We start from the raw sequence: 15,890 nt of genomic DNA on the forward strand, positions 1-15,890 counted from the left end.
TTAGGTCACCAAATTGGACTTTGTTGATAATGTCCCTTTGGTCTTTATAAAAATTATGTATTTATATTCTGTATACAATAAAGCAATGCTAGGGTTATTTCACTGGACACATTATGAGCTACAGCAGAAAAAACAATTATTTAACTCTATAATAATTTTTATATACGATTTAAGGCTTTGGGAAATTATTTATATATTTTATTGAGTTCCAGGTATACAAAATAGACTTTTGATATGTCAGGAATGATTATCTTTTATATGCCTTTTTACATTGAAAACTGAAATATCTCTAATATAATTAATACAACATCCAAATAAAAATTCTCAAAGAAAAGAAGAAATGTCTGATATGTTTGTCTCTTTACTCCCAGCTGTGGCTTAGATGAAGTCGGGAGAGATCATGTGACCAGATAGTTGACCTTGTCATCTCACCTACTACCTCTTGTTTGGGCAGTGACTGCACACCAGGCCCTAGAGCAGACGGAGCACAGAGAGCATCATATACTTGAACAGGCTTCATGGCAACCTTCTCACGTGGCCTTGAGCTTCCTTACTGCTGTGCTGGGTTGGGTCCTTTCAAATCAGCAGGTTAGAATATGGAAAGTGCACCTCATGCTCTGTAAATTGCTGTCATGTTATCACAACCAAAGAGTTAATTGTGAAAATGCCAACCTACAGATAGTCATCTCCAAGTAGGGACCTATGGCAGATGTCACAAGTCGGGGCACCAGAGAGGGATGAAACTCTGAACCTATGGAATGGGAACTAACTCTGGGACACTGGTGTCAGAATTGAGTCAAATGACTGCGGACATAGTCTCAGTGTCGGGACTGGTTTTCAGGATTGGAAATGCTTTGGAACATGAATTATATGACACTTTATGTAATTTACCAACTAGATAAAGCTTCACAAAGCAGAGGTTAATTAATGTAGCTTTTTCAAATTTAAAAATGGTCGGACAATTTTCTTTTCTAAGCAAGCTGGACATCTACAGTCCCTTTCTTTCCTTACTAATAACAGTAGAAGGTAACTGCTTTGAAATTTTCTTTATTAACATGACATGCATGTACTTATTGAGCAACAAAATGCTTGTGCATTTAATGAGTTGCAATAGCCCTATAAACTTTTAAATTGTCACAGGAAAATTATGTAGAGTTTGCTGGCTTTATAAATAAATCTCATCAAATAATATCATCTTATGACTCTCCTAGCCTGTATATAAACATTCTAACTCCCCATTATTTTGAGGATGATAAATACTAGACACAAAGTAACACGATTAGAATGGAATTATTATCTGAAAAAGAACTATTATTACTACACAAAGAGAGAGAGAGACACACACAATGCATTTTCTACAACTAAAGAAACACAAATCTCATGTTGAATTAATATAAACCTTTATTTGTAGGTTTTCTTTTTTTAACCTGTTAGAAATTTCAACAAATAAAAATGGTTTTCTGAAACGGAACTACTACCTATAGTAGAGATTGTGAGCTTCTTTCCTTGTCATGCACAGGGATTTCTAACAGATCAAGATTGCTCATCCTAGAAAACATCCCGGAGGAGCCAGAGATCCTGTACTTCTAGCCTTCCTGAGCTTGTATGCCCTTTGGCATTCTGGGCTATTAGATTTCGGATCCCAGAATCCAGGTTGCACACATACACTACAGCGTCTTGTGAAAAGCTCTTAATGCAGATTTCAGTCTCTGAGCTGTTTCCTTTGCTGCCCCAAAAGCCGCACTTGCAAAGTTCTGAGCCCTTTCATAGCAGCTCTACTTCTGGTCTATAGAGGCACATTTGTTTATATGGTTCTTGTCATCTTTCTGTGCCATCGGAGATGATATTTTCAGTGTGCACTCAATATTCAGATTCCATTACACCTCCACATTAAGCCAATAGAAATTCACTTATTAGGAACTCAATAAAATTGGAATGAATTAAGGTTACTTTTGCTCACACCTTTTCTTTTTTATCAGAGTTACAAATTTTGCAGCAGATAGCATATGGACATAGTTTACAATGTAGAAGATGATTATTAAACATATGGTGCAGTCTATAGTAAGGTGGTTCCACTGAGTTGTTGGGCAGGAGAACAGCCTCCTCTTTGAGCCTTTTAGGTTAAAAGCACAGAGAAGGCACAGGCTCCTGGTGAGTTCTGGCTGCTAAGAAGAGTATGCTTCCATTTATATGTTTTAAGTTAAATGTGTCTTCCCATGGTCATATGGTGAAGCCCCAATCCCCTGTGTTAATTAAGAATAATTGAGGCCGGATTGGTAAGGTCTTAATCGGGTATGACTAGCTTTCTCACAGGAAAGAAAGGCCACTGGGGGAAAATATGAAATGGTCTTGTGCAAGCTAGGAAGAGAGCCTGCTGGCTTTGAGATCAGGGCTGTCGGTATCAAAGAGAAAAAAAAAGGTGTCTTCTAAAGCTTCTCCATCTTGAGCACTTTATTATGTAAGCCTGGACTGACTGACATGCATGCTATTCCTCTCATTGGGTCTGGTTTTCCCCTACTTTCCAACCCCCAGTCTTCTCCAGCAGTGTGATATAGGAGGCTCCTGAAGGCCACATACAATACAGGGTAAGAGGGTCATTTGTATACAGTGTATACAGTCTCTCAATTGATCTCTTTTATTCCTATCTTCATGCAGACTCCCCCATTTGATTGACTGAGTAATTTCCAAACCTGTGAAAGATAATTACCAACGTAATGAAAGGGTTGTCATTTGTTTGTTTTTCCATTAAAAATTTGATTTATCGCATTTTATTTGTTTTTGTTTATTGGTACAAAAGTAATTAGCAATTGTCATTCTGCTAATAGATTCTCCAAATAGCGTGGACATCATTAGTTTTGGATTTCAATTTTGTTCATTGAGAGTTTGCATCTTTTCCAGTTCCTTAAATAATTTCTGAGTGATAATTCAGGTTAAATGTATTTCCATGCATATGTCTGGTACTTGGTCAACTAAAAACTTAGTTGCTATGGTAGCACAAGTCACAGTGATAAGTACTGGGCTTTCTTGTGTTTTTCGTGGTCATGTGCATATTAATTTTGTTTTGTAGCCAGGAGAAAACCCAGGGACTTTTTTGTCTTCATTTCTTCCTCACTACAGCCTTGGGATTTCTAACAAAGAACCATACATTATTTTTTGAGAAGATATTTTATTACTTTACATTTTAGGGGTTTGCCACAAGCCTTTCTGCATTTGAGTCTTAATTCTCTGCTCTAATTCTACTTGTCATCCATGGTGATTGAATCATCAAATTACTTGCCCCGAAACAAATGACACAAAAATAAAGATGGTTTTATGCTTTCTGATAAGGGTGTGAGATTTTCAAAACCACTTGAAAACTGGATATTTTCAAAAGTACATCAAATGTTTTCATATAGCATCCAAACATTGGAAAAGTGTAACAAGTTGTTATAAATTTCACCCAATGCCAAATATTTAAGCCAAGGAAATAAAAAGTTAATTTACTATCTAAAATATCATGAATTCTACCAATAGAAAACAAAATTTAATTGCAGAAACTTATTATGCCACAAAATAGCACCAATCACCAATCATATTACAGTTAAAGTTTCAGGGATGAATGGATGATTCCATAATTAAAGGCATTACAAAATACCTAGGACGCATTCTCAGTACCCATGTTGGATAGCTCACAACTGCCTGGAACTCCAGCTCTAGGGGACTTGAGGCCTCTTCTAGCCTCTGCAGACACATCTACACACACACACACACTCACACACACACACACACTCACACACACACACACTCACACACACAAGAGAGAGAGAGAGAGAGAGAGAGAGAGAGAGAGAGAGAGAGAGAGAGAGACTTAGTTACTATTCTATTGCTATGATGAAATGTCATGACCAAGGCACATGCAAAGGAAAACGTTGAACTGGGGCTTGCTTACAGTTTCAGAAGATGAGTCCATGACCACCTTGGCAGGGATCATGGTGGCAGACAGGTACTGGAGCAGTTACTGAAAGCTTACATCCTGGCAAAAGCCAGAGAGGGATGGGACCTGGCATATGCTTTCGAAACCTCAAACCACCTCCCAGACACAGCTTCTCTAATAAGATCAAACTTACTCCAATAAGGCCACACCTCCTAAACCTTCTTTAACAGTCCACCAGGTAGGAACCAAACATTGAAATCTGTGAGCTTCTGAGGATCAGTTTTATTCTAACATACATACACGCCCACGCACGCACGCATACACACGCATATACACCAATAAAACATTGTCCATTTGTTTCTTAGTAAAGCTAGTCAAGCTTAGGATGGGATCATAGTATGCAGCCTTATTAGCCATAAACTCAAGACCACCACAACATCTCCTTTGTTTCTTCACCTGGGTGAGTCTAAATCTGAAACAGTCCTTCTAGTACTTTACACTGAATGTATTTATTAATAAAAAAATAATGTTTATCATGTAATAACATTATATTTTAATTATTTGATTATAGATTAATAAAATGTGCTTTTCCTTATAGAATTTGATAAATAGGGGTTTCAAAGCATACAAGAAGCTGGACAAGCCTATAATCCCAGCACACAAGAGATCAAGGCAAGAATTCTGAGATAGCCTGGGTTGCCGAGGAAGACTGTGTTAAAAACAAGCACAGACCTACAAGGTTTGGGTGCAATTTAGTGGACAATACTTGATATTTTGAGTGAGGAACTGGGACCCATCCCCAGTAACACAAAATAAAGAATTAAATAAACAGATAGATACTTGAAAGAGCTAAAAATAACAGATATTTATTTTTGTACATTGTATACTGATACTATATTCTTCATAAAAACCTTTGGATAATAATATTGAAGGTACATTTTCTTTTTATTAACTTAGATAATCAGGATGTTTTTACTTTTAGAACTAAATTATGGATGGGCGGTGCTGGCGCACGCCTTTAATCCCAGCACTTGGGAGGCAGAGGCAGGCGGATCTCTGGGAGCTGGAGGCCAGCCTGGTCTACAAGAGCTAGTTCCGGGATGGGCACCAAAGCTACAGAGAAACCCTGTATAGAAAAAACCAAAAAAAAACCCCAAAAATAACTAAATTATATCTTCACAATTCTTTTGGAAAAATATTCACTGGTTTTGTACTTACCCACAATGTCCTTCATAAGGCCTACAATAGTCTCATCCCCTGTAATCCAAGGACGTTTTCCGAAATCATGACCATAGGCTCCCCTGAAATTGAAAAGGGACATAAACATTTCTTAGTTGTGTAGTGATGGCAGATTTTGTTTTCAAATATTAGCAAGTAAGATACTTCTGTGTGTAAAGTTTTAGTCTAGAGGTAACATGTCTTGCACTGGCTCACGTAATAGAACACGTGTTTTTTAGTTGCTGGTCCTGTTTTGGGAGGTAATAGAACCTTTAGGAGGCAGAGCTTAGCAGGAGGAAGAAGGTAATTCAGGGGTAAAACTGAGGTTCACAGGCCAGTCCTGTTTTGTTTCCTAATGTGCCCAGATGTGACCAACAGCCTGGTGTTCCTGTCACAGGAGATGAAAGCTGCAGTCACTGTCTCGTGTTCCCTGCTATGATGGCCTGCATCCTCAAACCATGACTTATAACCAGTCTTGGCCTCTTAAAGTTCATTCTGACACAGTGACAAGGCAGGTAACCAACACACGTGCCTTTGCCAGGTTTAACCAATCATGTTAAAGTCGAGCTTTTTTTAAAATCAAGAAGTGGTACCTGGATACTATATGATTAAGAATTATCATTGTTTTATTGCTAATAATTTTTTTACTGTTGTGGATGGAAAATTATTCATGTGATATTTGATTTTTTTAAAACATTTTCCAGCCTAAGATACTATTTTTTCTTTATTTTGAAATTTTCAAGACTGTTGGGACACTCTACTTATTCACTTAGAGCGTATAGCAGTATCTACACAAAAATATATATACTATCTTATTTTTGGAGGTCAAAATCTATTAAGATAAAAATACATAAAATAACTTTACTTGTGATAATATTTTATACAAATAGCAAAATTTAATAACAACATAACCAACACTCCATGTCCCTATCTTCTACTACATATTGACCTTCCATATTCCAGCTCAATTTTATTACTGTAACAAATTTCTTAGCAGCTTTTTTTTTTAAAAGGAAATCATGAAATACAAAACAGTGCTTCAGTATCAAGAAATTTCCATCAAATGAGGAAGAATAATACACATGAAAATGCGGAGGAGATGGAATAGAAGAATTTGTACAAGGAGCCTCTAGAGGGCTGTTGACTACTCATGCTCTCCATAACTCTGAAATGGGTTGGTCTTAGCTTGGTGCCTTGTAGACTAGGAAATAAGATTACTGCACGTGCCTTCTATTCTAAGGGAAGTCAAGGTTTATGCCCACCTATTGAAATTTTTAATCCACCTATAGTGAGTGGGGATGCCTTCACATTTGATACCATGCTACAGAAAACAACAACAAAAAAATGCATTCTAAATGTCAGACAGTTGACTTTTTATCATATAGTATGAATCCACTTCAGGTCTCTTCTGGAGGGAAACCTCTTTTGTTAGGCGTTTCCAGGGGCTAATTTTCCACATCTGTGAAAGTAAATAAAAGAATGATGATATGTTCTTTAAAGGGTGGGCAGGAAGAGTAAATGAGATAGCATATAAAAGAGATGGATACACAATATTCCCTTGCTGACTCATCTTCTCTAATGTAAATCGAATGCTAAACTGCCTTCACCAACATGTGGTACATAACAGGAATCTTTAAACTAATATTTCCATTACCATATAAACCAAGATGAAGAAGGAGGTCTTTCTGTGTGAATAAACATAGGCTGCTAGGAACTAGGAGGAAGGAAAGGGCAATTCAATCGCTAGTTATTATTATTCATATTATTATTAGATAGCCTGCAGCTTGCCTCGCTGGACTCCCAATATAAATGTTAAAGACAAAAATCGTTATCATTAAATGGTAGTTAAAGGCAGATACTCGGATCCTTTTTTATTTTAATCACATAGAGCTCCCTGGCCTTTGCTGATAGCACAATATATCTTATTACATCGGGGTAGTAAAATTCTATGTTCTGCCTCAGAGAATTTATATCGCAGAATATTATGCCACCTACTTCTCACTCTGGTAGACACCATGGTAATAATCTTTAGGGATATGTTTCTCCCTCCAAGGCTTTTGGCATCTCCCTCTCTTTAAAATATTACACACTAAGACTACTTCCTCATTTTGTCAAGCCACTAGCCTGGGGCAGTGAAATGTGTTTAGAACATTTTATCCAAATAAACCCAAAGTAAAGTGTCCTGTCATTAGGAAGAATTGATGGAGATTAAAGCGTGGTTATAAACATGTGTGTTAGAGTTAAGAAAGTTACTAGATGGCTTTCATTCAAAGTTGCTTAAAATAAGCCAAAGACAGCTGCAATCCTTTACAAATGTTGAGAAAGAAATACGAAGAGTTAACCCATACCACAATATTAATCATTACCAGGAGTGGGGTGTTTTGTAATGTGGCTATGTGCAATATTTGCTCATGAAATTAGAGGATACAACAACTTCTTAATTAAGAAGTTAATAGAAACTTGGATTCCCTTTAAAATAGGACCATATTTTACCCATCCCCCGAAATGAGAATGGCCTTATTTTAGAAAGCTTTCCCTGTCAGCAAATAAGTAAATTTCCACAGCCTTTCTTAATGAAGGCTTATCCATGGCCCAATCGATGACTAGCTAACAATGCTGAAATCGGTATTTTCATATTCATGTGTTCCTTTTCATTTAAAGGAAGAAATTCATAACTGAATAAAAGCTGTTATAGGTGTCTTCAGATAAAAACTTCCCTAGTCTACTTCATCACTGCACTGTCCACAAATGCATTGCCATGTAAATCATTCTGTCAGCCAGCTGGAATGTTCCTGAACTATAAATGAATGGAACTTTCCCTCTTTATTTTACCTGAACTGTCAATTTTTTGCAAAAGTCCCAATGATATTGTAACAATAGTAGAAATTACTCGTGTGAAAAGCAGAAGGCAATGTCTATCTAGCCGATTTGAGAATACAGATGACTTAAATACTATGGCTTTAGGTTCTGTCTTTGCAATGCAACACATATTTCTCAATGTACAATATACTCAGGATTAATGTTTTTTTTGCCTTCTAACTAAAGTTTATCATTATTATAATTAACATATTGCTCTCTTTAAAATAATGCAATCTGTCTTAGGGTTTCTTCTATTGCTCTGAAGAGACAGTATGACCATGGCAACTCTTATAAGGAAAACATTTAATTGAGAGTGCTCTCTTACAGTTTTAGAGGATCAGTTCATTATCATCGTGGTAGGGAGCATGGTAGCATGTGGGCAGATGCGCTGCTGGAGGAGCTGAGTCTTGCATCTTGCAGGCAAGAGGAAGTTGATTTCCTGTCGTACTGAGTGAAGCTTGAGCAACAGGGACCTCAAAGCCCACCCACACAGTGATTTATTTCCTCTAACAAGGCCACACCTTCTAAGAGCGCCATTCCCTTTGGTGACCATTTTCTTTCAAACCACCACACAGACCATTAGTAAAGTTTTAATATAAAACAGTCCCCCAAATCTTGTAAGCAGATAGCCTATCCTTGCTCACACATGTGGTGTTGAAGAACATTATTGTTTTCTACTATTATAGGATATCTTTCTTCAATTTTTGAGACAATATCTTTCTCTATATCCAAAGGTATCCTCAGATACTCAATTCTCCTGCTTCAGCATGCTGAGTGATGAGACACTAGGTTCATGATGTAGCATTCAGGATTGTAGAAACTTTACGCTGATACTTATTACATAGCAAATGAGATTATTTATGTTACAACTTTCCTATTTCGCAATGATAGAAATGCCTAAATAATTTCATTTGACAGAACACATACATTAAATTAAACTAAATTAAAAATGATCAGATCTACTTTAGAAATTTCATAAATAAAAATCATATTATAAAATAACTATAAAAAGGATTGTTTTCTAAGAGATCAAAGCTCCTATTAAAGTTTGGTGCGGGGATGCAAATCTTTTAAATACATAGAAATTGTAGAACTAGAGACTAGATATAATTCTTCAGAAGTAATAAGTTAAAAAGTTAATCATCAGTGTGTCTGTATTCAGAGGGGCAGCACTTGAACGATTGCTTCCTGAACAACCTTCTTACGGCTGCAACCTTTAAAAACAGTTCCTCATTCATATTAGACTAGTGATATTAGTCATCTAATTCATATTAGACTTCTCTCTCTTCCTAAATGAGTAGCCCTGCTGAAATTGAGAGGAGGCCCGTGGGACTCACTGAGCAGTGCATCCTCTCCTAGCCGCCTCATCATCCTGCCCTCTTTCTGTTTAAGCCCCTTCGAAGCCTCCAGAGTAGCAGCTGAATGATGTACTGGCTCCCGCACTCCTGTTGTATAGGATGTTGACACTTTTTTACCCTAAACTCCTTACCATCGAACACGTATCTATAAGTCGCCCTCTGCGCTCTGTGAATTCCATTTTTAAAATTTGCGAGCCACTGACTCAGCAGACGTTTTCTGTGACCATGAGTTTCTGGCGCTCCAACGTCACCTGAGGCGAGTGAGAAAGCGTCCACAGCATTCAAAGGCTTCCCACTTCTTACCATCTCAGTACCATTTGTGGACTACTCTAATGGACTCCGCAGCATGGATAGAGATACTTGTATACCTGTGTTCATTGTTATGCCATAGAAAAGGACCTATGCTAGATTTCTTTCAATAGATAAAGATAACGAAAAGGTGGTGCGTACATGCAAAAGAACTTTACTCGGCTATAAAGAAAAGGAGATTTTGAAATTTTTATTAAAATGAGGAATCTGGAAATCATTATATTATATGAAATTGCTCAGACTCAGAAAGAGAAATAGTGTACTTTATCATATGAGACCATATACGAACATGAATGTGGCTATAGCGGATAACATGTTTCGAGTGTAGACTAGTGTAAGAGAATACATACACTTTGAAAGGGTAGAGGGAATTGTTGTGCCCGGAATGACACGAGCCAGAGAGCAGGAAGTCAGCGGAGGTAAGTAGAGGAAGGGGAATCAACAAAACTAAACTCTATATGAAGATTCCAGAGTGAAACATCACATTATATTTTAATTTTTTAAAGGAAAATAAGTAATGAAGCTTGTAGTTCTTTTTGACTGAGAATCTTCTGTTGGACAAATGAAAGAGGCACAGACGTGGCTTGAGCCTCACAGCAGAAATGGATCTGGAGGATGCAGAGAGAGCAACATTGCATCCCTTAAAAGCTTACCACACTACTGGCGAGTCCCTGACCTAGAGTGAAATGCCACAACAAGATTAGCATAGAAACCAGAACAGTCCTCAGAAAGAGAACTGAAAAGACTGAGAGGCTACCACAATGTGTGCACACAGAGCAACTTAAAAACAAACAAACAAACAAAAAACAAGTCAAAGAAACAAACAATAAAAACCAGCTGAACTTGAGTAAAAGGCTCCTTAAGGTAAGGCTATTACAGACTCAAACGCAGAAAGACAAAGTCAGTTACCTAATGTTCTTCCTGGAAGCATCCATCCCAGAATACTCACTAACTTCAGCACAGCTGTGCAAGATCCCGCAGTGCCTCCTGTTTCCCATGAACCACTACGGCTATCCCTCACACATAGCTTTTCAACCGGTTACTCTGGTAAGAAAATTTTCCTGTGTACTCGTCCAACCTGCCTTCTTTCAAGAATCCCTCAGGCTGTCAGAAAGTTTGGAACTAAATTGATAAGAAAAAAAAAAAGATTCTTTCCTACAGAGTCTCATACGGAAAAGGCTAGGAGTGAGGCTTCAAATTGAATATTTTGGGAACAAAAAACAAATAAAAACTGTTTTTGGATCAAAGATGTGTGGGCCAGGGAGGAAGGAAAGGAAGAATCACTGCACATCTGAAACCCTGCAGCTATTTAGGAGCTAGCAGGGCCCCAAGGTTGCCAGGGTTTCCAAGGGCTGAGAGAAAGGGCACATAAGGCAATCAAAGCAAAAGTGGGTGGGTCTTTTTTGCCTAGAAAAGGCCTTCGATTCAGTTTTCATTGCCTTCAGCCTTCAAGTGCACTCCTCTGCGAGTCGTTTGTCTAATGAGCAATAGGAGAATTTAACTAGGGCTCTGGCTTTGTCTGCATTCACAAAGTAAAATATGAAAGTGCAATGCCACAATGGACGATGCTCTGAGAGACAGGCAGCTGCCTGACACAGAATTTTAACATCCCCACCCTCCTCAGCCGCTCCCTCCCTGGTTGGAGGTGTGATGGGGAAATGAATGGGGCAGCAGGGTAGCCGCTTTTAAATACCTAGAGCCTACAAATGCAGAGCCTGGCTGCCTGAGTATTCAAGGGGAAAGACACTTTCAAAAGTGCAGAATCATCCCATTTAACGCCGCTCTCAAACATGAAGGACCAACGTGAATATCAGCCATTTTTAATATCAGCCATTTTTATTAACTGTGACCCTCGTTTATTAAATACTAAAACCTGCTAGCCCAAAATGCTTTCAAATGTGGTGATGTGTATTTTGAAACTTCCACATAAAAGCCCGGGCATGTGAAATTATCACATGCTTAATAAATTATATAAGCATTCCATCATCCCTGAATTAATTTGAGAGCCCTCATTCTTACCCATGAAAACTGAGGACTCTGCAGTGCTACCTGCGAGTCACGGTAGCCGTCCTCACTTAGGGGTGAGAACTAAAGGGCTCCCACAATGACAGAGCACAAAGAAGGTAGAAAGGCTATGAAACATGAAATTTTATGAGTGCCAAATGGCCTACTCCAGAATTTGTATTTAATGTGACTTCATCTTTCTGAAATGTTTTCTGATCGTTGAGCGGGACTCATTTCCATAATGATTTCTTTCTGTTTGTTTTCAAATGATCAGAGAAAACATTTAAAAATATTTTGGGGCTGTTTAAAATACTTAAGTGTTTACATTTCAGGAATAAGACAAAAAAATTCAATACTTAACAAATATATCTCATTTCAGTAATTTTATAAGTAATTACTATGGAAAGAAAGAAGATACATAAAAGCAGATTATTTTCCTAAGAACAGGAAAGTAATGAAAATCGATGTCTCTAAGTTGTCTCCCCAAGTGGAAATTGTAGAGGGTTAAAAATGGGTATCTGAACTAAGTTAGACAGAAGTAATAAATTCTGGTGTTTTATAAAACGGATGGAATCATAATTCACAATAAACTGTGATAACTAGATGGGAATCTCAATTACCTTGAGTTGACTGTACATATTATAAACATATATAAAAATATCACAGTGATACACTCATCAATATGCATAACTGTAGGGTGTTAATGAAAAAGTTTTAAATGTTTAAAGAGATGAGTTTGTAATATAGTGACATTTGGCAGAGATAACGTATGGTTGGGAAGGCTAGTTTACAGAAGAGGGCTCAGGAAGGGAGGAAAGAGGAAGGGTTAGTCATTAGAAGACTACAGGAATACACAGAGCTCTAGGGAGAAAACGGTGCTCTTGTAAGAATTCATATATAGCAAGCTTGGGAATAGAAGTCTTTAAACTGTCTACTCAAGAGAAAGTGGTAGGAGCTTTAAAATGCTAAGATCAGACAACACACCTCACTCTGTACATCCATGATCACATGTGACCCTAACCTAATGTCACCTTAACAGGCCTGGACTCCATATTTTTATGTTGTTAACTTAGCCATGAAGAAATCGTAAAACACTCAAAATTGTAAATTAACTTCTTTGCTGGTCATTAAGCATGGGACACAAAATGGCTACACTGATTCAGATGTAGGAAAGAGGATCAAATGCTTAAGTATGTTGTGTTACTCTCCCTCCGTCACAAATTCGCCATTTGGCCTTAGTCTGACCCTAAATTATTTCCTCAAAATATAGTAATATTTGATAATTATGGTCTCTTAGGTTTTCCTTTATCCTAAAATGCCAGGAGCATGACTTGCCCAACTCAGACACCTTTTGTAATTTTCAAAATTCTTCTCTCAGATACAGAATTATACTTTGAAACATGGTACTTACATTTTGGCCCACTTATCTAACTCTTCTTCCAGGTATGTTTTAACCATTTTTGGTTGAAGGCCAAGAGAATTTCCCAATAAATAGATGGCATTTTCATCCTTATTCACTAAAGATGGATCAACTGAAACAGAAGAAAGTCCAAAAAAAAGTGTGCTTATTAAATTAATTAACATTCTTGCACTTGACATTGTAAATCCGCCACAATTAACATAATTAACTGGAGGAAGGATAATAAATAACTTGCAGTTACTCCCACAGTAGCATCGGGTTCTGAACAGTAATTAACCTTTTGTATTTTACGTTAAAACATAACTTAAACCCACAGAGGTGACAGGGAGATCTCTCACAGCTATTGTGCTTCAGGAAGAAATCTAAATTAGCAACCATTTCCAAGCACAAATAGCCAAAGGCTTTAGGAAGATTTAAGAATATTTTTTTTACAGGAAATATGATTGCCTGTCTAATTGTGTTAGCTTTCCACAATTTAGGCAAAGTACACTCTGAATTAATGGGTGCCATTATACTGCTATTGGAATTATGCATCTTATGATGTGTCTAGATATATTCGCATGTATAGTACAAACATCATAAACTAAAGATTGCACAAATACTTCTTTTTCTCCTTCAGCTAGACCAGAACTTTGCTGTACTTTCCATTTCAGGTTTTAGCCTTGATTGCCAGAAATAAACAAACAATTCCTATGTTTAAGTCTTGCTTAAGACCATGGAGAAAAGAATACATTAATAATAATGGCTACTGGCTTCAATCCCTAGGACCAGAGAAATACAAAGACAAACATCAAAAAACTTTGTTGAATTCATACTTAAGTTGACAATGGCCTCACATTTGTCTGCAATCTCTGCATGCGGTCTATAGCAAGGCTGAGTCAGAGGATGTGGCCCAACAGGATGGATGAGCACTCATGTCAGTTTTAGGGGTAGCAATAAGGCATAGTCATCTTCAAGACTTAAGACAGCTTCAACGCCAGGACACATAGGTTCTTAGAAAGGAAAACATTGGAGTTCTTTGCCAAATGCTTTTGAGTCTCCTGTCTTCTGGGCATACGATGACAATATACTTCCTGTGACTGAGTAGGACACACGAGACTCATCCAGGCAAGTCAACTGTGAGCAGGGATGACACGTCATTTCTAAGCTGGATTCTTTTCTCGGCAAACGGAGGTCATCCAGAGCCTACTTTCCCTCTAGCACCACAACTGCTGAGAGATGCTATAGATGTATCCTCAAGAGCCTAACAGAGCATCTCTGCAAGGAACAAGCCTGTTGTCCTGGGCCACGGGGACTGTGGGACCTGCTGGATGGCAGCCATTTAGCTTAGTCATTCCCACGGGACCAAATAAACCTTTGAGGTATTGCCTGTGATTTGAGGGTGGCTATTCAGGAAGATAAGCTGAGATAGTGTCTACTCTAGAGCATCTGAGGAAACACTGTTCACTCAGCGAGTGAATTACTCCATGCTTTTAATTATGATTTATCAAATATATTACATCTTAAAGAATTGCCTCAGGGAGACAGGCACATTATTCTTCTGTGAAAAATGTGAATCATATGTAGAAATATGTAGAAAATGTCCAAATATGCTATGTTCTGAATGCTTGGATCCCCTCAAAACTCATCAGTTGAAGTACTACTTCCCAGACTGATGGTATTAGGAAATGAAGACTTTGGAGGCATTGTGCATCAGAAGGGCTTTGCCTTAAAAAAAAAGTCCAGTCCTTTCCTTCACGGGAACACCCAATGAGGAGTCATCTGTGTAGGACAGGGGCCTTCCACACACCAGATCTGACAACACTTCGATCTGTGAGAAATAATTTTTCTTTGTTTGTTTGTTGGTTTGCTTGCTTGCTTGAGACATGATTTCTCTGTGTTCTGTTAATCTCTCCCTAGACCAGGCTGGTATTGAACTCACAGAGATCTGCCTGCCTCTGCCTCTTGAGTGCTGGAATAGAGGCATGTGCCATCACAACTGGCGAGATATAAAAATAAATACAACAAACAAATACATTAAAAGTGACTGTAAATAATTTTCTCTTCTCAACTACCGAATCTCCTTGCTGCATCTTTTGAACCTGACACAACAAAACAGGTGTCAATGTTACTCATATATCGAAGCTGAAACTTGTCGATGGGTGAGTGAGAGCAGCAGTTTGGAACTCTGGATTAGCATGGATATTGCTGGATGCTTTTATTCAATGTACAATGAGAATTAGGACCACACAGCAGAAAGAATAGAAACGTTAGACAAGCTTAGCATTTTCCCAGAGAAGAGCATACAAAAGAAGGAGCCCCACGGAATGCTAAAGAGGTTGGCATCATTAACAAGAAGGCAATTAAATTGGACTGGAATAACAGAGAAGATACGCTGAAGATACTTGAGGACTAAGCAAAGCACACCGTGGTCAAAGAGTGAGCTTATAAACTCATTTGAAAGACTCCCTTGAGAAAACACTGCTCACACTGGATAGCCTAGGGAAATGTTTTTGCAGGATTAGCTGCCCAAGTATTCTGAACTAACTGAGCCATGGTTTAAATGAGGTGCGTGTGGGTGTCCAAAGGAGGGTGACTGCTTGAGCTGGAGGCTGATTTTGTTACCATCTAGGAGGTGTTGGTTTTGCAAGCACATAAAAAGCAAGAATTACAGGGTAATGTAAGCTTCCATCCAGACTTTAAAAGAAAACCTAGGAGGCCAGGCACTGTAGAAGAGAGCCAAGATTTCAGCGAGAAATATTTGGCAGGGCAATGTTGGAAGCTAAAGACACAATGGAGACCCCAGGAAGTTAGCGATTCCAGAAAAGTT

At 38.1% G+C, this 15,890-nt stretch overlaps 1 protein-coding gene across 2 annotated transcripts in view; it reads right to left on the bottom strand.

Moving 5' to 3' along the window:
* Positions 1–15,890, bottom strand: part of Kynu (kynureninase) — a 118,790-nt gene that overhangs the window by 74,887 nt on the left and 28,013 nt on the right. For both annotated transcript variants that reach the window (XM_075985304.1, XM_075985305.1), the window contains exons 3-4: positions 13,073–13,193; positions 5,132–5,214 (exon numbers count right to left, since the gene is read on the bottom strand). In XM_075985304.1, the coding sequence (XP_075841419.1) occupies positions 5,132–5,214; positions 13,073–13,193 (204 nt within the window). The remainder of the gene's footprint in view (positions 1–5,131; positions 5,215–13,072; positions 13,194–15,890) is intronic.

The sequence above is a fragment of the Microtus pennsylvanicus genome, chromosome 9, assembly GCF_037038515.1.
Source record: "Microtus pennsylvanicus isolate mMicPen1 chromosome 9, mMicPen1.hap1, whole genome shotgun sequence".
NCBI classification, from domain to species: Eukaryota; Metazoa; Chordata; class Mammalia; order Rodentia; family Cricetidae; genus Microtus; species Microtus pennsylvanicus.